Source organism: Boleophthalmus pectinirostris, unplaced genomic scaffold, assembly GCF_026225935.1.
Source record: "Boleophthalmus pectinirostris isolate CB_2022bp ecotype Guang Dong unplaced genomic scaffold, ASM2622593v1 HiC_scaffold_3, whole genome shotgun sequence".
Classification (NCBI taxonomy): domain Eukaryota; kingdom Metazoa; phylum Chordata; class Actinopteri; order Gobiiformes; family Gobiidae; genus Boleophthalmus; species Boleophthalmus pectinirostris.
In genome coordinates, this window is record NW_026571299.1 from 2,729,093 (window position 1) to 2,752,234 (window position 23,142).

The 23,142-nt window shown below is 41.2% G+C and overlaps 2 protein-coding genes across 2 annotated transcripts in view; both read left to right on the plus strand.

Moving 5' to 3' along the window:
* Positions 1-9,369: 9,369 nt before the first annotated feature.
* LOC129410945 (uncharacterized) lies at positions 9,370-19,154 on the plus strand. The gene is made up of 7 exons (XM_055160063.1): positions 9,370-9,444; positions 13,520-13,619; positions 13,705-14,100; positions 14,607-14,909; positions 18,414-18,468; positions 18,605-18,838; positions 18,917-19,154. Exons 2-7 carry the CDS (start codon positions 13,580-13,582, stop codon positions 19,152-19,154), a joined length of 1,266 nt encoding a protein of 421 aa, XP_055016038.1. The 5' UTR covers positions 9,370-9,444; positions 13,520-13,579.
* An 844-nt stretch (positions 19,155-19,998) lies between these two features.
* Positions 19,999-23,142, plus strand: part of LOC129410946 (ice-structuring glycoprotein-like) — a 3,315-nt gene continuing 171 nt past the window's right edge. Inside the window, exon 1 of the mRNA XM_055160064.1 lies at positions 19,999-23,133. Coding sequence (XP_055016039.1) covers positions 19,999-23,133 — 3,135 coding nt within the window. The remainder of the gene's footprint in view (positions 23,134-23,142) is intronic.

Consider the following 23,142-nt stretch of genomic DNA (forward strand, 5'->3'; position numbering starts at 1 on the left):
AATTTATTTGTATGATACAGCTGCAAATAAGTATTTGAACACCTGTCTATCAGATAGAATTCTGACCCTCAAAGACCTGTTAGTCCACTGTTAAAAAGTCCACCTCCACTCCATTTATTCTCCTAAATCAGACGGATCTGTTTGAGGTCGTTCACTGCATAAAGACACATGTCCACCTCAGACAATCAGTAAGACTCCAACTACTAACATGGCCAAGACCAAAGAGCCGTCCAAAGACACCAGAGACAAAACTGTCCACCTCCACGAGGCTGGAGAGGGCTACGAGGAAATTGCCAAGCAGCTTGGTGAAAAAAGGTCCACTGTTGGAGCAATCATTAGAAAATGGAAGAAGCTAAACATGACTGTCAATCTCCCTCGGACTGGTGCTCCGTGCAAGATCTCACCTTGTTGGGTCTCAATGATCCTAAGAAAGGTGAGGAATCAGCCCAGAACTACACAGGAGGAGCTGGTCAATGACCTGAAAAGAGCTGGGACCGTTTCCAAGGTTACTGTTGGTAATACACTAAAACGTCATGGTTTGAAATCATGCACGACACGGAAGGTTCCCCTGCTTAAACCAGCACATGTCAAGGCCCGTCTTAAGTTTGCCATTGACCATTTGGATGATCCAGAGGAGTCATGGGAGAAACTTATGTGATCAGATGAGACTAACATAGAACTTTTTGGTCATAATTCCACTAACCGTGTTTGGAGGAAGAAGAATGATGAGGACCATCCCAAGAACACCATCCCTACTGTGAAGCACGGGGACGGTAGCATCAGGCTTTGGGGTGTTTTTCTGCACATGGGACAGGGCCACTGCACTGGATTAAAGAGAGGATGACCGGGGCCAAGTATTGCGAGACTTTGGGGAACAACCTCCTGCCCTCAGTTAGAGTATTGAAGATGGGTCGAGGCTGGGTCTTCCAACATGACAATGACCCGAAGCACACGGTCAGGAGAACCAAGGAGTGGCTCTGTAAGAAGCACATCAAGGTTCTGGTGTGGCCCAGCCAGTCTCCAGACCTAAACCCAATAGAAAGTCTTTGGAGGAAGCTCAAACTCCATGTTTCTCAGCGACAGCCCAGAAACCTGGCTGATCTAGAGAAGATCTGTGTGGAGGAGTGGCCAAAATCCCTCCTGCAGTGTGTGCAAACCTGGTGAAAAACCGCAGGAAACGTTTGACGTCTGTAACTGCAAACAAAGGCTACTGTACCAAATATTAACATCGATTTTCTCAGGTGTTCAAGTACTTATTTGCAGCTGTATTATACAAATAAATAGTTTAAAAATCATACATTGTGATTTCTGGAATTTTATTTTATTTTTTCAGATTATGTCTCTCACAGTGGACATGCACCTATGACGAAAATGTCAGACCCCTCCATGATTTCTAAGTGGGAGAACTTGCAAAATAGCAGGGTGTTCAAATATTTAATTTCCTCACTGTAACTCTAGTTCTATGGTGTACTACCTGTAAAGTTTTGAAATGAAGAAACTAAACCTGCCGCAGGTGACTGATGCACAGAATGAAAGTCTCACTCAACCAATATTTACTGAAGAAATAACAAAGGGCATTCAACATTTAAAAACTGATAAAAGCCCTGGAAGGAATTCAAATTCATTACTCATTCCAATCCTTCTCCATGCATATAATTATGCACTAGAGCAAAAACTATGGGCAAGTACATGGGTCAACCTGGTTCCGTGTTGATGGATACCGGCCAATTACACTAGTAAATGTGGATGAAAACATGCTAAGCAGCATACTAGCAATAAGATCAGCCAAATTTATGCCTGATATTATAGACATGGATCAACAGGTTTTATCAATAATCAAAACCTCACAGACAATATTAAAAGCACTCTCAGTGTGATTGAATCGATTCAGAAAAACTATCATCCATCTCTAATACGTACCCCGAATTCACACCAGGAGCTGCAGCAGCACTTATCGTAGGCGGAGCTGCGCGTACGCGTACATTTCAAAGTTTCAGTTCACACCAGCTACGCAGCCTGCACATCTTCTCACTGTTTTCAGACAAATTAACTTTACAATATCTGTATCTATAAAGCTTCTACTTCATCTTGTATTAGTGGTTTAATGAGGTTTAAATCTATTAACACGCACATAAAACACTTTCATTTTTTCCTTAATAAGGTGAATTCACCTATAATTAACATACATGACGAGTGTGATTAAATCTTATGTACGTACAGGTAATAAAGCTTATAGGTTTATATATTGATACAGAGTCCTGCACTGATGGATACGGGCAAATGGTTGTTGAAACAGGCAGGTTTTAATGTTCTGGAATTTTACAGGTGGGTCAGGACTAAACCAGGACTACACCAGGTCTACACCAGGTCTAAACCAGGACTATTCTTGGAGGAGGGAGGGAGGGAGGGAGGGAGGGAGGGAGAGAGAGAGAGAGAGAGAGAGAGAGAGAGAGAGAGAGAGAGAGAGAGAGAGAGAGAGAGAGAGAGAGAGAGAGAGAGAGAGAGAGAGAGAGAGAGAGAGAGAGAGAGAGAGAGAGAGAGAGAGAGAGAGAGAGAGAGAGAGAGAGAGAGAGAGAGAGAGAGATTTATTGTTTTGACACCGCGTGTTTATTTCCTGTCTTTCCCCTGCTGAAAACTTTGGAGACGCTCCGTTTACGCTGCAAAATTAGAAGTCCAACCTATTTCGAGCGTCAGACGCTCGTTGGACGCGCGTGTGACACTGTCGGTGTTACACTGTCAGACCGGTTAAAATGGAGTTCTAAAGCTGCGCATCTGCTGCTCATGTGCTGTGCTGCTGCACTTACGCAGCCACATCAAGTCAATAACATCTGCAGCCTTTTACCATCTAAAAAACATAGCAAAAATCAAAGGTTTACTGTCTAAATCAGACTTGGAGAAACTTATCCATGTGTTTGTCTCCAGTAGGTTAGATACTGTAATGTTCTGCTCACTGGTCTCTCCAAACGAGCTGTGAGACGCTGCAGAACATCCAGAACATCCAGAACGCTGCAGCTCGGGTCCTGACTCGAACTAGGAAGTACGAGCACATAAGTCCTGGTCTCAGGTCTCTGCACTGGCTCCTGTGGCTCAGAGACTTTAAAGCGTCTCTGTTTGTACAAGTGTCTCCATGACCAAGCACCAAAGTCCATCTGTGACATGTTAGTGTCATATGAACATCTCACACTCTGAGGAGCTCAGGGACCAACTCCTGCTGGTGCCCAGAGTCACGACTAAACAAGGGGAGTCAGAGTTTCAGGTTCATGCAGCTAAAACCTGGAACAGTCTGAACATGTGAGACAGACTCTTCTGTGACGCTGTTTAAATCCAGACTCAAAACATTTCTGTTTAACTGTGCAAATAACTGAAAGGTTTTCATTCTGCACTCTTCTCTCCAATTTATGTCTCTCTTTTTTTAATTTTAATCTTCATGATTATTTATGTTTTGATTTGTTTTTATTATGATTTTAATGTATTTCTTATTCTGTAAAACACTTTGAATTACTTTGTGTACGAATTGTGCTATACAAATAAACTTGCCTTGCCTTACGCGCCGTTGTGCTTTGGTGTGAATTGGGGGTTACACTCAATACCGAAAAGGCCTTTGACCAAGTAGACTGGACTTTCATGTTTGAAATAAGCAGAAGCTTTGGATTCAGTGAGACTTTCATATCTTGGTTAGAAAGTATGTATAGCACAGGTTAAAGAGAAAAGCATATTATCAAACTGAAATTGTTGGGACAGAAATTTGAAAAATAACTCATAAACTTGCTATGTATGCAGAAAATATGATATTATATTTACAAGACTTGGAGACTTAGGGCCTGATCTTGCCCCCAGTCTCAGTGGAGGAGTGGGCATGTCCAGGTCGGGCTGCACTTCGCTGCTGGAGGCTGGAGTGGGACGGTACAAGTACATATATAGTGAGAGAGTCTGAAACAATCTGTGACCACTGTGGCATTTAAAAGCACTGCCCATGTGGATAATGTCTGCAATCTGCAAAAAAGTTATATATGAGTACAATAAAACAGCTCTGGAGCCTCACGCGAACACAAATCAACCTTTTACAGTTTTCTCTGCTTTCATTTTCCTCCCGTGACGCAGCAGACCACTGTCTATCTCATGCTCTCCCCATCCCACAGCAGACCCACTGCTTTCTCACACCCGCTCCCGCCTGTCCCGGCAGTCCACTACCATGGACTCACCTGAGGGTCCACCGCTGCTACTGCTGACAGCTCACATTCTCGTCTCACTGCTGTCCACTGCATTTGGTCCCACACAGATAAATGTCTTGCGGATTATGGAATTATTGTCATATAAATATTTCTGCTGTTACCGCTTTGCGCACAAATATGATACATACGTCTGCCCCACTGTCACAGCCCCGAGCTGTCAGTGAATGTGTGCAAATCAGCATCCCGCACAGCACAGGGACATATTATGAATGTTAAGCACTTATCATCCTAATATATTTCTAATTTGATATTTATTTTTATGATTCTGGCAAGTTACTGAACGTGCCACACGTTCTCCGTCTGCTCCTCTCCACCTGATATTCAGCCACAGCACACCTCCTGTTTAGAACTCCACGCCTCGCACTTGCACTAGTGCTGAGATTGGGGGCAAGATCGGGCCCTAAGTCTCCCAGGCTTTATGAGAACTATAGAGGGGTACAGTCTGGTATCTGGACACAAACTGAACAAAACTAAACAAAATAAATGTGAAGCTATGAGTTATGGCAAACCAAATGCAGAGGAAATAAAGCAGAAATCCCCATGGCAATGGGACAAGGAAAAAATAAAATACTTGGGAGTACAGATTCCAAAAGCTGTAAATCAGATCTATAATCAAAATTCTAATAACTCAGAGCTTTGATGAAAGAGGACTTTAACCCTAACAGGAGAGTTTAATAAAATTAGAATGAATTTACTCCCAAAATTTCTTTTTCTCTTGAAAGCATTGCCATTGTATATCGAACCATCAACATTGTAGAGATGGGATCAGATGTACTTAAAGTAGCCATGAATATGGGAGAATTTATTTGCAAAATTACTGCTACACATCTCAAATCCTTGCAATACATCAATGGCAGAATAATTGTGAACAAACAAAACAGAGAATCATTCAGATTGCAGGGCTTAATGCTCAATTTGTTTTTTTTGTGAAATCCAAATTGTTTGCGAGATTGTTCACATTTGCAGTTAAATGCGACTTGTATGTGATCTCCAGTGTAAACTTTAAACACCGCAAGTGTCTCGCATGAGCATTGCAGGACACATCACACGCAGGGAGCGTGCTCAGTGTTTATGGAAGTGGCCTTAAACACTGGCCTTGTCTCCCAAAATTCGGTCCAGTTCTTGGTAAAATGGACAGTATACACATCCACGGCCGCTTCGTTTGTTTGAGTCTTTATCCTTCTTGTATTTGGCTCGCAGACCCGTTATTTTTCGTGGCTACAGGTGGTCCTGGCTCGTGCTCGGACATTTCTTTGGCAATCATTTTAAAAAACACCCGTTCCAATAAGACACCTCCAATTTGTCCTGAATACAGCGACCCCCCCAAATATGAACGCACTCTCTAACCTCGCTTTCCCTCCATTGACGAGACTCCAAGCCTGACGTGCAGGTGGGATGAATGTGACCTGACTGTTCAGACTGAAGTCACATGTCAGAAGATCGGATATGTATTAGGTTTAGGAGCACATATTCAAGTGAAAAATCAGATCTGTGTCGTGTAGACTGTGAATTGGAGAATGAACTTCCTAAATTAAAAGAAATGTGAGGGGATCCAGATTTTCATCCAAACCTGACTGGTAGTACCTTTAAAATGTGGAATCAGAAGTGTTTAAAAACATTTGCACAACTCACAGATGAATAAGGAATAATTATTTTTGAAGTAATAAAGGGAAAATATGATCTCCCACACTCCCACTTTTTTAGGTATCTGCAAGTCAGAAGTTACAGAGAGAAAAGTGTAGAACAATGAAGAAGAACACAGAACTGGTAAAAAATAAGTATAACAGAAAATGACAGCCTCTCAGTCTGGAGAGAATTTGCATCGAAATGTCAAATGAAATATTTTAATACCAATTTAACAAAGTATGATGAAAAATTTTCATCATCAGTGTGCCGGGGTATTGTGGGAAAAGTTCAGCAAATTATTGCCATATCTTCTGGTCATACCCACTTTTAAAAACATTCTGGGAAAATATACGAAACAAAATTACATTGTATAATAGACAAAACGGTCCCAGGGTCAGAAGCCCCATATGACGAGCAACATACAAAGGCCAGTGACGTCGCCTGGATTGGCGGTACTGGGGCCCCACCTCAGAGCCAGGCCTGGGGTGGGGGCTCCACCTTCCCCCTTAACCCACGCTGCCGGCCGGGATCAGCCCGAAGGAGCGACGCGGGGCCGTCCTGGTCCAGTCCTGGTGTAGTTCTGGCGATGGGTTCAGCAGCTGTGGCGTGTGAATATTTATAATCCACCAAAGACACGGCGTAGATTTTCTTGTTCTGGTGTTTGTGGCTCTTCTCCCCGGTGTGGCTCTTTTATTGTTCTGGTGTTTGTGGCTCTAAACGAACGAGAATTCCACCCACACTCCGAATTTACAAACGGTTTATCCTCAGCATGTTACGCATCCATGCATGTCGACCAATGCACCGACCCCGTAGTGATGCATACGATTTAACTAAAACATGGGAACGAAATAGTTATATGAGGCCACGATTTAGTATATTTTTTCACGTACGTCAGCAAGCGGGCTCCCTTAAAAAGTATGACTACATGTCCCACTTTCTCAGATCATTTAGTCATTGTGGCTGTTATGTTGGTATCCATATGAACATTTTTTTATGTAGGTTTGTCCCTGCATTAAAAAGATAATAATAATAATTGAGCAAACAATGGTGTACTTTTAGTATTTTTAGTGTTCAAATGTTGAAAAGATTGCAGCGTTTGCTTTGCAGAGGTGGTGTCTTTATTGGTTGAAAGTTCCATGTTGTAAGTGGGCAGAGGTTGTGCTTATGACACTCATAGTGTCTGTGAGGGAAGCTGATCAAGAGCAAAGTTATAAGAGAAAATGTTGTTTTCGTTTACATCCGGCTTTTCTGCACGTGCGCAGTGGCTGGTAGGCAAAAAGTCAGTGGGGCCACTTGTTTGTGTTGACAGTTGTCATGAGATAACTCATCTTATTTTGAAGTAGGTTTTACGTTTAATTGTTCTGACATGACTTAATCATCTTACTCTAAGTCACTGAATGTTGAGGATCAAAAACGTTACTTTGAAAAGTTAAAACTCTGTGATAACTGTTGACGATGTTGATGTTTACTTGTTGATATGGACACTTTTTGCTTACTGACCCAGACGTGACTCCATCGTGTTTTCTCGTATTGCAAGCATTTTATACAAAAAGACATGGGAAAAAGTGTGCAGATAACCTGAAGGACCACAGGGATCAGCAGCTGAAGACCCCAGGGGCCTTTGGTTGTGTCATGGGTAACGTCTTTAAGTGTAAAACACAACATCATATGAGATCTGGTGAGGATAATTTCATGCCATAGTTTAGCATAAATAATCACAACTAAAATGAGAGAATAATTACTTCTAGTTTAAATGCAAGTCAAAAACTGCGTTAGTATTTGTGAAATCTGGTGCAATTCTACAGATACATGATTTTTTTATGCACAGAAGGTTAGCAATAAAGTACACAGGAGGAGGACAGATTTTATGGATAATATGAATGAAAATACTGCAGTTTAACTTTATGAGAGGTGAGTAATAAAGTCAAAGGTATGTCCTGATCTGATACTGGTATCGGCCGCCAATCTAAGCATGTTACAAGTATCGGCTTGGATCAGATTTGAATAGATTGGGCCTATACAGAGTAGAGAGCCTTCTGCACAGAGCTGTCACTGCCAACACTGCAGCTAATGCCCAGAACAGCTTAAACACACACTGAGGAAGGTTTACAGCTGCTAAAAACATTAATGACAAAGATTGAGTTTGTTTTAAATACAAAACTTTGGATAAATCGGAGGAGCAGAGTTGAATGTAGTAGCTTGTTTACATATGTTAAGGAGCTTTGTGCTTAGGCAGGCCTTTCGTCTTTTAACAGGCCTCAGGCATAGTCTCTATATATGAGTGGACATAGTTAACGCTGTAGCCGCCGTGTGCCAAATAGGAAGTTCTCCAGGAGGCTCTTCCGGCTCCTTCTGACTCTGGCTCCATTTGACTCACATTAGGATCTTGTGGCTCCTCTCTCTGTACCTGCTGCTGTGAGCCTCGTCATTTTGGTCTTAAAATGTTAATATTAATGCGCTCTACATGAGAATTTTTTTTTTTTTTTCGCTATTTTGTCCATCAAAAAATCCAATTCATAACATAGAGTCTGGCTCCAGATTGGCTCCTGTAACCGTGAGCATTGTGAGCCTCATTTGAGCGTCGCTGAACACTGTGGATGATGTCACACTCACTTAGTCCACTTCTTTATACAGTCTATGGCCTCAGGTCTAATTTCTCTGTCACTGTGTTCTGAAGCTCCTGTATTGTGGAGGAGTTAAATACATTATTTTGCAATATTATATGATATTAATTATTAAATATATATTTTAAGTAGGTACGCACACGAGGAGTGCAGAAGCTTCAAAATTACACACAAAGACGCAAAGAAAACTGCAGCCTAAATGGGGCAAGTTCTCCACCTGTTGTGTGGTGGTTTTTAGTCAAGCATTTTAGGAAAAATAGGCAAAAACACACAAAAACATGATGAACTGATTGGTACTGTTGTCACCGTGCATGTGTGTGGGCGATCTGTTTAGCATTCCCAGTGCTGTTGGAGAGTTAAAATGAGAAATATTGGGACCTGTCTGTGGTGAGTAGGTAGGTAGTAGTGAGTAGTGGTGCAGTAGGCATTTTGATGGTCATGGTAAGCATGTAGCTAAGCATGTGGGCCTTACTAAACCAATAAAAATATATTTTTAAATCACAGTTGTTTACCACGGGCCTGACCTGGAAAGAAAAACTGAGAAACAAAAGAAACTGTTCTGGTTTTTAATGGCTCTTGGAACTCAAGACACTTCCTGTTCTACTGTTGCCCTCAATTAAGACAATAATATGAATGTAATGTGAATCATACGTATACACTGAAGTGAAAGATAAAACAATGCAGCGAGTACACTTCCCAAAATGTAACTTAACAAGTTTGACATCATTAAAGGTCCAAATATCCGTATCATCCCATAGCTGTTTACACCTCCAGTGTGGGAGGAGACACCAGGTGCATAATTGTGATAACAAGTAATTATTGATTACGTTGGTTGGTACATAATATCTGTCAACTTCAGGAATTTATATAAATACAAAGCCCAAGCACTCAGATCATCCTTAAGACACAAGACACTGGACTAGCAGGGGGAGCACGTTGAGGAATACTTGTTTATAATCACAGTAAGTACACAGTGCTCTTTGCTGGATTTGAGGAGAAATATACTGGAGGAATATATTTTCAAAATGTTTTTTGTGGTTTTGTGGGTTTGTCATTCAAATAGAATAACCAGAGAAAATATCTATATGTCTATATCTATCTATCTAAATAATAATAATAATAATATAATATTATTATTATTATTATTTTATTATTATTATTATTAGTAGTAGTAGTAGTAGTATAGTAGTAGAAGTAGTAGTAGTATTATTATAATTATAATAATTATTATTTTATTATTATTATTATTGTAATAATAATAATAATAATCCCTAATATGTATTTATATATTAGTGTGACAATTGACAATTCTGTTTTGTGACAAAAACATAATTTCTAAATAAGAAAATAAAACATAACGTTTCACTAAAAAACACTGCTTTAATGCGGTTAATTCTACATAGTTGCTGTCAGTGGATCTACACACATTTTTCATGGCAATGCATATTATTTGGCACCAAATTCTGCAAGATTTAAGAAGCTTAAGCAAATTATTGTTGTAGTGTGAAAAGGAAGAGTTCAGCAGAGTAGTAGGACTACATTGTAGTTGAAAAAATTAAATGTAGTCTTCATAAAACAGAGGACTCTGGGGGCTTCGGGAGATTTTTTTTAAAATAGAAGAGGTTCAAGGCACCTGACCCCTCTTAATTTTGCTCCTAAACTTTGGTCTAGATCAGCAAATATGAGTTTGCCAGCACCGGTCAAATACTGAGAGAAACTTGATCCATTTATCAGCTTATCAGTCTACATTTTTATGCAAATGACTGCCAGTTGTACGTGCCACTGAACTAGTCTGATACTCTTGTTGAGTGATGGATGAAGTCAAAGCATGTATGGCTTCCAACTTCCTGCACTTCAAAGAGTAAAAAAACAGAGGTAGTGCTGTTCTCTCTCAGTGATGCTGCTGTGGCTGCTCCTACAGAGTTGGGCTCCTTATCCTAGGCCGTGAGCCCAGGATTAACAAATTTAGGCATGAAAATGGGCTGTGGTTTTAAACTTGATGCCCAAATTAACTCTGTGATGAAGACCAGCTTTTTTTCTTTCTTTTTTTTTTTTTTTTGAGGCAACTGGCCTCCCTCGTTCTTCAGTCTCTGCAATGCACCTTTGCATTGATTTTTTAAATTAATTATTTGCTTTTAAATTCCTTCGTGGTATGGCCCCTCGGTGTCTGTCTGACCTGCCTGTACCTCACACCCCCTGTCATGCTCTCAGGTCAGCAGATCAGGCTCTCCTCCACGTCCCAAAGATCAGGAGAAAACAGAGAGGAGACTGTGCTTTTCCAATAGACCGACTGTCATTGCCTGTTTTTAAGTCCCTCCTAAAAACCCTGAAAACACTCTTAGCTCAGTTTGAGGGTTGACTCTTTCCCTGTCACTGTATTTGTCTCTGTTTGTTATGTGTCCCATCTAATTTGTGTACAGCACTTTGATCGACTGTGTTGTTTTTAAAGTGCCCTAGAAATAAAATTGGAAAAGTGAAATTGTGGAGAGTTTTCAGTTTGAATGGCTTCTGTTTTTGAGCCATTCAGCTGCTGAAAGTTCTGACAGAGAGGCCGGTGTGGTGCAGGAGACGGTAGAGGAGGACGTGATTGTCAATGGAAGTTGAGAGGAATGAGGCATAGAGTTTAAAAGCTCTTCCTGTCTTACCACATGAAATCACAAGTTGGAACATAGTGCATTTAGTTTTTGAGAAGAACTCAGCCTAAATATGCAGTGTTTGAGTGTTAAACGTGTGCATAAACCTAAACACAACTCCAGGTTCGTTTTTGATGGAAAAACATCATAAAATAGATCAGAAAAGAGGGTAATATGGGACCTTTGATCATTCGAGCACATGGTTTATGATTTGTTACTTATAGTCTATTAGACATAAACACCACCATCAACTCGTTCCCTTCTCTGTATTTATTTACTGTGATAATTTCTTCGACCAAAAGTCTCTGCTCCTTCTGACTCTCTCATGTTTGTGTGTCTGCGTCTTTCTGTCTTGTTCCCTCCTCTTGATAAAAATGTGTTCTCCTCTTCTATTTTTGCCACTAAAAAACGATAAGACTTAATCATCTCTTTACGAAGTCAAATGAGATGATGTAGTAAAAAAAGAGACAGGTGTGAATTACAAATGCATTTGATGAACACGCAAAAAGCCGAAAGTGGCTTTGTCAATCCTGACTCTACAAAGTAAAATTAAAATTGACTAAAAGACAAACCTCACCTGTGTTAAAATCTAGCAACAGTGAGCCTCTATAGAGCTGTTTACTTTGTCTAGTTGACAAATTTAAACAAAACTATTAGAAATAATGAGAATAGTGCCATTCCTAGTTCAGACTTCACTGGAGATATGAAACCCAAATAGATTATTACATTATTTGTTATATTTTGTGCAGGAAGAGTGATGGCATATTTAAAAGAAGTTAGAAAACAGCTGTTGCTAAGAGGGTTGCAGCCATGGATCTGTAATAAAAACATGGATGCAACTAATGTTTGTAGAGGTGGACTTTTCTTTTCTTTTCTTTTTTTAATGCGTCAAACAAATTGTAGGTTGACATAAAGGTTGGAAAATGGTAACTGAAGTCTCATAGATATAGAATATTCACAAATACGAAAAGTGTGTTGATTATGTTTTTCTATTTTGATTTAATAGACTGATTTAATCGTTGTTATAAATTCTTCTGGCACATGTTTTAGAGCAGGGGTCTTCAACCTTTTTCCTTCTGTGAGTTACCTTTTGTAAAACGAAAATGGGTATTAAGATAAGATAATAATTTTAGCGGTTGTCAGAAATTTTGTAAAGATAAGAGCCATGGTAACGCAAATATGAGGTACAGTTAGATATCTGTAAAACATAACCCATTATCCAGTTATCGGTGCACAAAATTAGGCATCAAAATGATACATTAGGCATTTAATCAATCAAATTTGAGTTATATAGTCAGCGCAATATATGTAATTAAGAAATTCCTGTGCGAACAACTTGGAAGGGATTGTAGAGCTACCGGTTGCTTCCGAGCTACAGTTTGGAGAGTCTGTATAGGCGAGTTTCAGCTGACGTCATTGTTATTAAAAGCCCGCGTTGCTGCTGGGAAATATTTTGGTCGGAGGCAAGAAACACGGTAGCGTCAAACACAGTGCGTAACCTCGCGTATTTATCCCCGATAATGGTAAATTCCTGCTGCATTATCGGATGCACAAATAGAAGCACGGAAGAAGGAAAATGTCTTTTTCGTATTCCGAGTGAAAAGAACCGCTCACGGTGAATTAAACGTCTTTCAAACATCCGCAGAGCAAACGTAGAAGATCCTAACAAACCGTGGACTCCAACAAGTTCAACAACACATAGAGACTCTTGGAGGTTTTCATCTTTTCTGCTGTGAATGGCCCAAGAGTTTCCACCAAGTCATTGTGGATATCGCCGAAGTGAATATTTGTCCAGGTAGTTGGCGATTCTGACCAGAAATTTGGTTTGGTCCAACTTTTGTCGGGGTTGAAAAGGGTGATTTGTCGTCCGTCAATGCTTATGACCAATTTCTGGTCAAATCTTCTTGGGTCCTCTGCCGTTAGAGTGGATAAATAACCGGAATCAATACCCTTTACGTGCTTTCTCGCTCCGTCCTTCATGTTGAATTAGTGTTTCTTACCGCCGACCAAAATAATTCCCAGCATGCAACGCGCGCTTTTGTCAACAATGAAACTCGCCTATAGATGTGATGATAATGATCCTGACATATCAACATAAAATTACAATTATTCATTTGCAAGATCACCAATTCTGTATGTCATCCTTGAGTAATAATTTAGCAAATTAAAACTATACATTATTTATCCATTCATTTGACATACATTGTAATTGGTTGTAATACATTTTATACTGTGCCCTGTCAAGAAATAACTGTAAAAACTAGGAGCTTATTCCAAATCATAAAAAAGATAAAATATCCAACAATTCCAAAATGCAATTACATGAAATTATTATTTAATTATTTGGCCTCTGAATGAATCCATTTTTAACAAAGCCGCCCTATGCTATTTTTTATCTTTTCAGTTTGGTTTCAAGTTTGTAAGTGGACAAGACTGCAAAAGACAGACAGACTCATAATTCACCATGATTATCAAGTTGCTTCTCCTGGTGTTACTACCAGTAGGTGAGTGGTCACGATTATAATTATTCTCTGTTCTATGGGACACTGTTGATTTGACACTGACTCTGACACTTTTATCATGCAACAGTATTGAACGCCCAATCTGGGAAAGGAGGTAAACCAGGAGAACCTACACCTACTCCAGGTCCGCTGTATCTAAGGTGTGCTGCATTCCCCAAGACGACAACTGGAGCTCCTCCAACTACAACTACAGCTCCTCCAACAACTACTACAACTACTCCAACAACTACAACTACTCCAACAACTACAACTACGCCAACAACTACTCCAACAACTACAACTACTCCAACAACTACAACTACTCCAACAACTACAACTACTCCAACAACTACAACTACTCCAACAACTACAACTACTCCAACAACTACAACTACTCCAACAACTACAACTACTCCAACAACTACAACTACTCCAACAACGACAACTACTCCAACAACGACAACTACTCCAACAACGACAACTACTCCAACAACTACAACTACGCCAACAACTACAACTACTCCAACAACTACAACTACGCCAACAACTACAACTACTCCAACAACTACAACTACTCCAACAACTACAACTAACCCAACACAACGACAACTACGCCAACAACTACAACTACTCCAACAACTACAACTACTCCAACAACTACAACTACTCCAACAACTACAACTACTCCAACAACGACAACTACTCCAACAACGACAACTACTCCAACAACTACAACTACGCCAACAACTACAACTACTCCAACAACTACAGCTACTCCAACAACTACAGCTACTCCAACAACGACAACTACTCCAACAACTACAACTACGCCAACAACTACAACTACTCCAACAACTACAATACTACAACAACTACACAACTACAACTCCAACAACTACAACTACAACTCCAACAACTACAACTACTACAACAACTACAACTACTACAACAACTACAACTACAACAACAACTACAACTACTAACAACTACCAACAACAACTACAACTACTACAACAACAACTACAACTACTCCAACAACTACAACTACTACAACAACTACAACTACTACAACAACAACTACAACTACAACTACAACAACTACAACTACTCCAACAACTACAACTACTCCAACAACTACAACTACTCCAACAACTACAACTACTCCAACAACTACAACTACTCCAACAACGACAACTAATCCAACAACTACAACTACGCCAACAACTACGCCAACAACTACAACTACTCCAACAACTACAACTAATCCAACAACTACAACTACGCCAACAACTACAACTAACTCCAACAACTACTCCAACAACTACAACTACTCCACACTACAACTACTCAACAACGACAACTACTCCAACAACGACAACTACTCCAACAACGACAACTACTCAACAACTACAACTACTCCAACAACTACAACTACTCCAACAACTACAACTACTCCAAACAACTACAACTACTCCAACAACGACAACTACTCCAACAACTACAACTAACTACCCAACAACTACAACTACTCCAACAACTACAACTACTCAACAACAACTACAACAACAACAACTACTCCAACAACTCCAACAACTACAAACTCCAACAACTACAACTACTCCAACAACTACAACTACCAACAACAACAACTACAACTACTACAACAACTACAACAACTACTCCAACAACTACAACTACGCCAACACTACAACAACTCCAACAACTACAAACTCCAACAACTACAACTACGCCAACAACTACAATACTCCAACAACTACAACTACTCCAACAACTACAACTACTCCAACAACTACTACAAACTACAACTAACTCCAACAACTACTCCAACAACTACTCCAACAACGACAACTACTCCAACAACTACAACTACTCCAACAACTACAACTACTCCAACAACTACAACTACTCCAACAACTACAACTACTCCAACAACTACAACTACTCCAACAACGACAACTACTCAACAACTACAACTACTCCAACACTACAACTACTCCAACAACGACAACTACTACTACAACTACTACAACTACAACAACTACAACTACTACAACAACTCCAAACAACTACAACTACTCCAACACAACGACAACTACTCCAACAACTACAACTACTCCAACAACTACAACAACTACTCCAACAACGACAACTACTAACAACAACTACTCCAACAACTACAAACTACTCACAACAACTACAACTACTCCAACAACTACAACTACTCCAACAACTACAACTACTACAACAACGACAACTACTACAACTACTCCAACAACTACAACTACGCCAACAACTACAACTACTCCAACAACTACAAGCTACTCCAACAACAAACAACTACAACTACTCCAACAACTACAACTAACTCCAACACAACTACAACTACTCCAACAACGACAACTACTCCAACAACAACTACAACTACTCCAACAACTACTCCAACAACTACAACTACTCCAACAACTACAACTACTCCAACAACAACAAACTACTCCAACAACTACAACTACTACAACTACAACAACAACAACTACTCCAACCAACTACAACTACTCCAACAACTACAACTACTCCAACAACTACAACTACTCAACAACACTACTTACAACAACTAACAACAACTACTCCAACAACTACAACAACTACTACTCCAACAACTACAACTACTCCAACAACTACAACTACTCCAACAACTACAACTACTCCAACAACAACTACAACTACTCCAACAACTACAACTACTCCAACAACTACAACTACTCCAACAACTACAACTACTCCAACAACTACAACTACTCCAACAACTACAACTACTCCAACAACAACTACTCCAACAACTACAACTACTCCAACAACTACAACTACTCCAACAACGACAACTACTCCAACAACAACTACTACAACTACTCCAACAACTACAACTACTCCAACAACTACAACTACTCCAAACAACTACAACTACTCCAACAACTACAACTACTCCAACAACTACAACTAACTCCAACAACGACAACTACTCAACAACTAACAACTACTACAACTAAACAACTACAACTACTCCAACAACGACAACTACTCCAACAACTACAACTACTCCAACAACTACAACTACTACTCCAACAACTCCAACAACACAACTACTCCAACAACTACAACTACTACCAACAACGACAACTACTCCAACTACAACAACTACAACAACTACACAACTACTCCAACAACTACTCCAACAACTACTCCAACAACGACAACTACTCCAACAACTACAACTACTCCAACAACTACAACTACTCCAAAAACTACTCCAACAATGACACCTACTCCAACAACTACAACTACTCCAACAACTACAACTACTCCAACAACTACAACTACTCCAACAACTACAACTACTCCAACAACTACAACTACTCCAACAACTACAACTACAACTACTCCAAACAACTACAACTACTCCAACACTACTACAACTACTCAACAACTACAACTACTCAAACAACTACAACTACTCCAACAACTACAACTACTCAACAACAACTCCAACAACTACAACTACTCCAACAACTACTACTCCAACAACGGCAACTACTCCAACAACTACAACTACTCCAACAACTACAACTACTCCAACAACGACAACTACTCCAACAACGACAACTACTCCAACAACGACAACTACTCCAACAACTACAACTACTCCAACAACGACAACTACTCCAACAACTACAACTACTCCAACAACTACTCCAACAACGACAACTACTCCAACAACTACAACTACTCCAACAACTACTCCAACAACGACAACTACTCCAACAACTACAACTACTCCAACAACTACAACTACTCCAACAACGACAACTACTCCAACAACTACAACTACTCCAACAACTACTCCAACAACGACAACTACTCCAACAACTACAACTACTCCAACAACTACTCCAACAACGACAACTACTCCAACAACTACAACCTACAACTACTACAACTACTCCAACAACGACAACTACTCAACAACAACTACAACTACTACAACTACTCCAACAACGACAACTACTCCAACAACTACAACAACTTACTCAACAACAACTACAACTACTCCAACAACTACAACTACTCAACAACAACTCCAACAACTAACAACTACAACTACTCCAACAACGACAACTACTCCAACAACAACTACTCCAACAACTCCAAACAACTACAACTACTCCAACAACTACAACTACTCCAACAACGACAACTACAACTACTCCAACAACTACAACTACTCCAACAACTAACAACTACTCAACAACGACAACTACTCCAACAACTACAACTACTCCAACAACTACTCCAACAACGACAACTACTCCAACAACGACAAACTACTCCAACCAACTACAACTACTCCACAACTACAACTACTCCAACAACTACAACTACTCCAACAACTACAGCTACTCCAACAACTACAACTACTCCAACAACTACAACTACTCCAACAACAACAACTACTCCAACAACGACAACTACTCCAACAACTACTCCAACAACTACAACTACTCCAACAACTACACCAACAACTACAACTACTCCAACAACGACAAATACTCCAACAACTACAACTACTCCAACAACTACAACTACAACTACTCCAACAACAACAACTACTCCAACAACGACAACTACTCCAACAACTACTCCAACAACTACAACTACTCCAACAACTACAGCTCCTCCAACAACTACAATGACTCCTCCAACAACTACAACTACTCCAACAAGTACAACTACAACTCCTCCAACAACTACCACGACTTCTCCGACAACTACAACTACAGTTCCTCCAACAACTACCACAACTCTTCCAACAACTACAAGTACAGCTCTTCCAACAACTACCACAACTCCTCTGACACCTACAACTACAGCTCCTCCAACAACTACAACTACAGCTCCTTCAACTACAACAACAGCTCCTCCAACAACTACCACAACTTCGCCGGCAAGTACAACTACAGCTCCTTCAACAACTACCACAACTCCTCCGCCAAATACAACTACAGCTCCTCCAACAACTACCCCAACTCCTCTGCTAACTACAACTACTCCAACAACTACAACTACAGCTCCTCCAACAACTACCATGACTCCTCCACCAACTACAACTACAGCTGTTCCAACTACCACAACTCCTCTGTCAACTACAAGTACAGTTCCTCCATCCATGACAACAACCATTCCTCTGCCAATTACAAATACAAATCTTCCAACTACCACAACTACAGCTACAACTACAGCTTCTCCAACTACCTCAAATACAGTTCCTCCAACGACCACAACCTCACGTCCTCCAACTACCATAACTACACCTCCTACTACCACAATTACAGCTCCTCCAACTACCACAACTACAGCTGCTCCAACTACCACAACAACTCCTATCCCAACAACTACTATAACTACAACAACTACAGCTGCCACAACTACGAAAATTACACCAACTACAAAAACAACTACAACTAAAGCACCAGTAATAGTACCGGGCAGAAGTGCAGCAGTAACAGCAGCTACAGCTACTGGTGTGGCATCAACAGCAGCAACAGCAGCAGCAACAGCTGCAGCGGCAGCAGCAGCAGCAGCTGCATCCACAACCAATAGAACCTTGGCTCAGCAAGCCTATAATGCATCTGTGGAAGCTCTCAAAGCTGCTCAAGAGGCAGCAAGACAGGCTCAGGCATTACTAAACGGAACAGGAACACTAACAGATACAATACAAGCAGCTCAGCTGGCATCACAGAAAGCACTTGAGGCATCCCAGGCAGCAGTGCAAGCATCACAGACAACCCCTGCATCACTGACCCAATATTCAGAAAATATTGTAAACGCATCTAAAAATGCATCAGAGGCAGCCCTTAAGGCAAATGAAGCAGCTACTATTTTGTCTTCTTTAACTCCTGAAAACCTACAAGCAGCAACTACAGCCATGAATGAGTCAGCAATAGCATCACAACAAGCAGCCAAGGCTATGTTAGCAGCTCTAGAACAAAATATTACTGCGCCACTTGACCCAATATTAAAAACATTTATAGTTGATGCAGCAAAGAATGCCGAAAATACTGCCAGTGCAACGCAAACTGCTGTTGAAAAGGCAGCAGAGTCTTTAACAGCAAACACTACAGAAGATGCACAAAAATTATCAAATGAGGCTTTTACATTGTTACAAAACATAATTAATTCAGCAAACAATGCAGCTGAAAATGCATTTAAAGCCATAACATACTTTCCTACCACAACATCACCTACGATAGCAACCACACCATCACCTACAATAACAACGACTCCACCACCTACAGAATCTCCTGTAGAGATGAAGGCAACTGCAGCTGCGGCAGGAGCAGCAGCAAATATAGCATCAAATGCTGCAGCAGCAGCGGCGGCCACAGCAGCCACAGTTGCATCAGCCTCCACTGGACCACTTGCTAACAACGCAAGGATCGCTGCAGAAGAAGCAATCAAGCCTGCTGAAGAGGCAGCGAGAATGGCAGAAGCAGTACTCAATGGGACCGCTTCACCAGAGGAAGCCATACAAGCAGCTCTAATTGCAGCACAAAAAGCACAGGAGGCGTCTTTAGCAGCAAAACAAGCAGCAGAGGCTCTCCCAGATTCAATGGCACCATTTAGGGAAAGAATTCTTCAAGCATCTGCCAATGCAACAGATTCAGCTCTCAAAGCAGCCCAGGCAGCAAACAATGTATCTACAATAACTCCTGAAAGTTTAAATGCAGCAGCTACAGCCATGAATGATTCAGCAATCTCAGCAGAAAAAGCCCTCACAGCGTTACTATCTGCAGTACAACAAAATATGACCGTACCCCTTGACCCCAAATTAGAAGGATTTCTGTCATCAACAGCTGAGAATGCCGCACAAACCGCAAACAAATCCATAACTGCAGTGGAAAAGGCAGCTGCCTCCTTAACAGCAAACACAACAGAAGAGGCAAACCGTCTGTCAAATGAAGCTATTAATTCAGTTAAAGATACCAATAATTCAACAAATCAAACCCTTGAGTCAGCTTCAAATATACTGTCAATGAAATCCCCTGCAGAGATAAGTGCAACAGCAACTGCGGCAGCAGCAGCAGCAAAGATAGCATCAAATGCTGCAGCAGCAGCGGCGGCCACAGCCGCCACAGTTGCATCAGCCTCCACTGGACCACTTGCTGACAAAGCACAGGTCGCTGCAGAAGAAGCAATCAAGGCTGCTGAAGAGGCAGCGAGAATGGCAGAAGCAGTACTCAATGGAACCGCTTCACCAGAGGAAGCCATACAAGCAGCTAAAATTGCAGCACAAAAAGCACAGGAGGCATCTTTGGCAGCAAAACAAGCAGCAGATGCTCTCCCAGATTCAATGGCACCTTTTAAGGAGGGAATTTTTCAAGCATCTGCCAATGTAACAGAAGCAGCTCAAAAAGCAACCCAGGCAGCAAACAATGCATCTACAATAACTCCTGAAAGTTTGAATGCAGCAGCTACAGCCATGAATGATTCAGCAATTGCAACAGAAAAAGCCTTCACCGCATTACTATCTGCAGTACAACAAAATACGACTGTACCCCTTGACCGCAATTTAGAAGGATTTGTGTCATCAGCAGCTGAGAATGCCGCACAAACTGCAAATAAATCCATAACTGCAGTGGAAAAGGCAGCTGCCTCCTTAACAGCAAACACAACAGAAGAGGCAAACCGTCTGTCAAATGAAGCTATTAATTCAGTTACAGATACCAATAATTCAACAAATCAAACCCTTGAATCAGCTTCAAATATACTGTCAATGAAATCCTCTGCAGAGATAAGTGCAACAGCAACTGCGGCAGCAGCAGCAGCAAAGATAGCATCAAATGCTGCAGCAGCAGCGGCGGCCACAGCAGCCACAGTTGCATCAGCCTCCACTGGACCACTTGCTAACAACGCAAGGATCGCTGCAGAAGAAGCAATCAAGGCTGCTGAAGAGGCAGCGAGAATGGCAGAAGCAGTACTCAATGGGACCGCTTCACCAGAGGAAGCCATACAAGCAGCTCTAATTGCAGCACAAAAAGCACAGGAGGCATCTTTGGCAGCAAAACAAGCAGCAGAGGCTCTCCCAGATTCAATGGCACCATTTAGAGAAAGAATTCTTCAAGCATCTGCCAATGCAACAGATTCAGCTCTCAAAGCATCCCAGGCAGCAGAAAATGTATCTACAATATCTCCCGAAAGTCTGAATGCAGCAGCTGCAGCCATGAATGAATCAGCAATCGCAGCACAAAAAGCCCTCACAGTGTTATTATCTGCAGTACAACAAAATATGACTGTACCCCTTGACCCCAAATTAGAAGGATTTGTGTCATCAGTAGCTGAGAATGCCGCACAAACCGCAAATAAATCCATAACTGCAGTGGAAAAGGCAGCTGCCTCCTTAACAGCAAACACAACAGAAGAGGCAAACCGTCTGTCAAATGAAGCTATTAATTCAGTTAGAGATGCCAATAATTCAACAAACCAAACCATTGAGTCTGCTGCAAACATATTATCAACAAAATCCTCTGCAGAGATAAGAGCTGCCAGAGCTGCAGCAGCAGCAGCAGCATCTGTAGCATCAAGTGCTGCAACAACTGCAGGAGCTACAGCAGCCACAGTCGCATCAGCCTCCACTGGACCACTTGCTGACAAAGCACAGGTCGCTGCAGCAGAAGCAGTCAAGGCTGCTGAAGACACAGCGAAAATTGCCGAAGCAGTACTCAATGGAACCGTTCCACCAGAGGAAGCCATACAAGCAGCTCAAATTGCAGCACAAAAAGCACAGGAGGCATCTTTGGCAGCAAAACAAGCAGCAGAGGCTCTCCCAGATTCAATGGCACCATTTACTGAGTATATTCTTGAAGCATCTGCCAATGCAACAGAAGCAGCTCTCAAAGCAGCCCAGGCAGCAAACAATGTATCTACAATAACTCCTGAAAGTTTAAATGCAGCTGCTGCAGCCATGAATGATTCAGCTATAGCGTCAGAAGAAGCCCTCAGAGCCGTGTTGGCTGCACTGCAACAAACAACCGTTCAACCAGTTGATGCAAAAACATTAAAAGATGCTTTAATCGCATTTGAAATAGCATCAAATCTGGTTGGAAAAGCAACACCAGAAGCGAAGACTGCAGTAGATAAGGCAGCTGCTTCTATCAAAGCAGCAACTCCAGATGAAGCAGAGCAACTGGGGAATGAAGCAATTGCCTCAGCGAGAGAATCCTTAAAATCAGCTTACAGAGGTGTCAGTTTGGCCAACACAATATCAGGGCTCACGCCGTCTATGAAAGACTCAACAATAAGAACCACGACATCAGCAGCAGCCTCAGCTGCAGCCGCTGCAGCATCAACTGCAGCCGCTGCAGCAGCCTCTATTTCCACTGCTGCAGGAGCAACAGCATCTCCCAAAGCAGAGTTAGCCATGAAAGCAGCAAGGGAAGCAGCTAAGGTAGCAGCC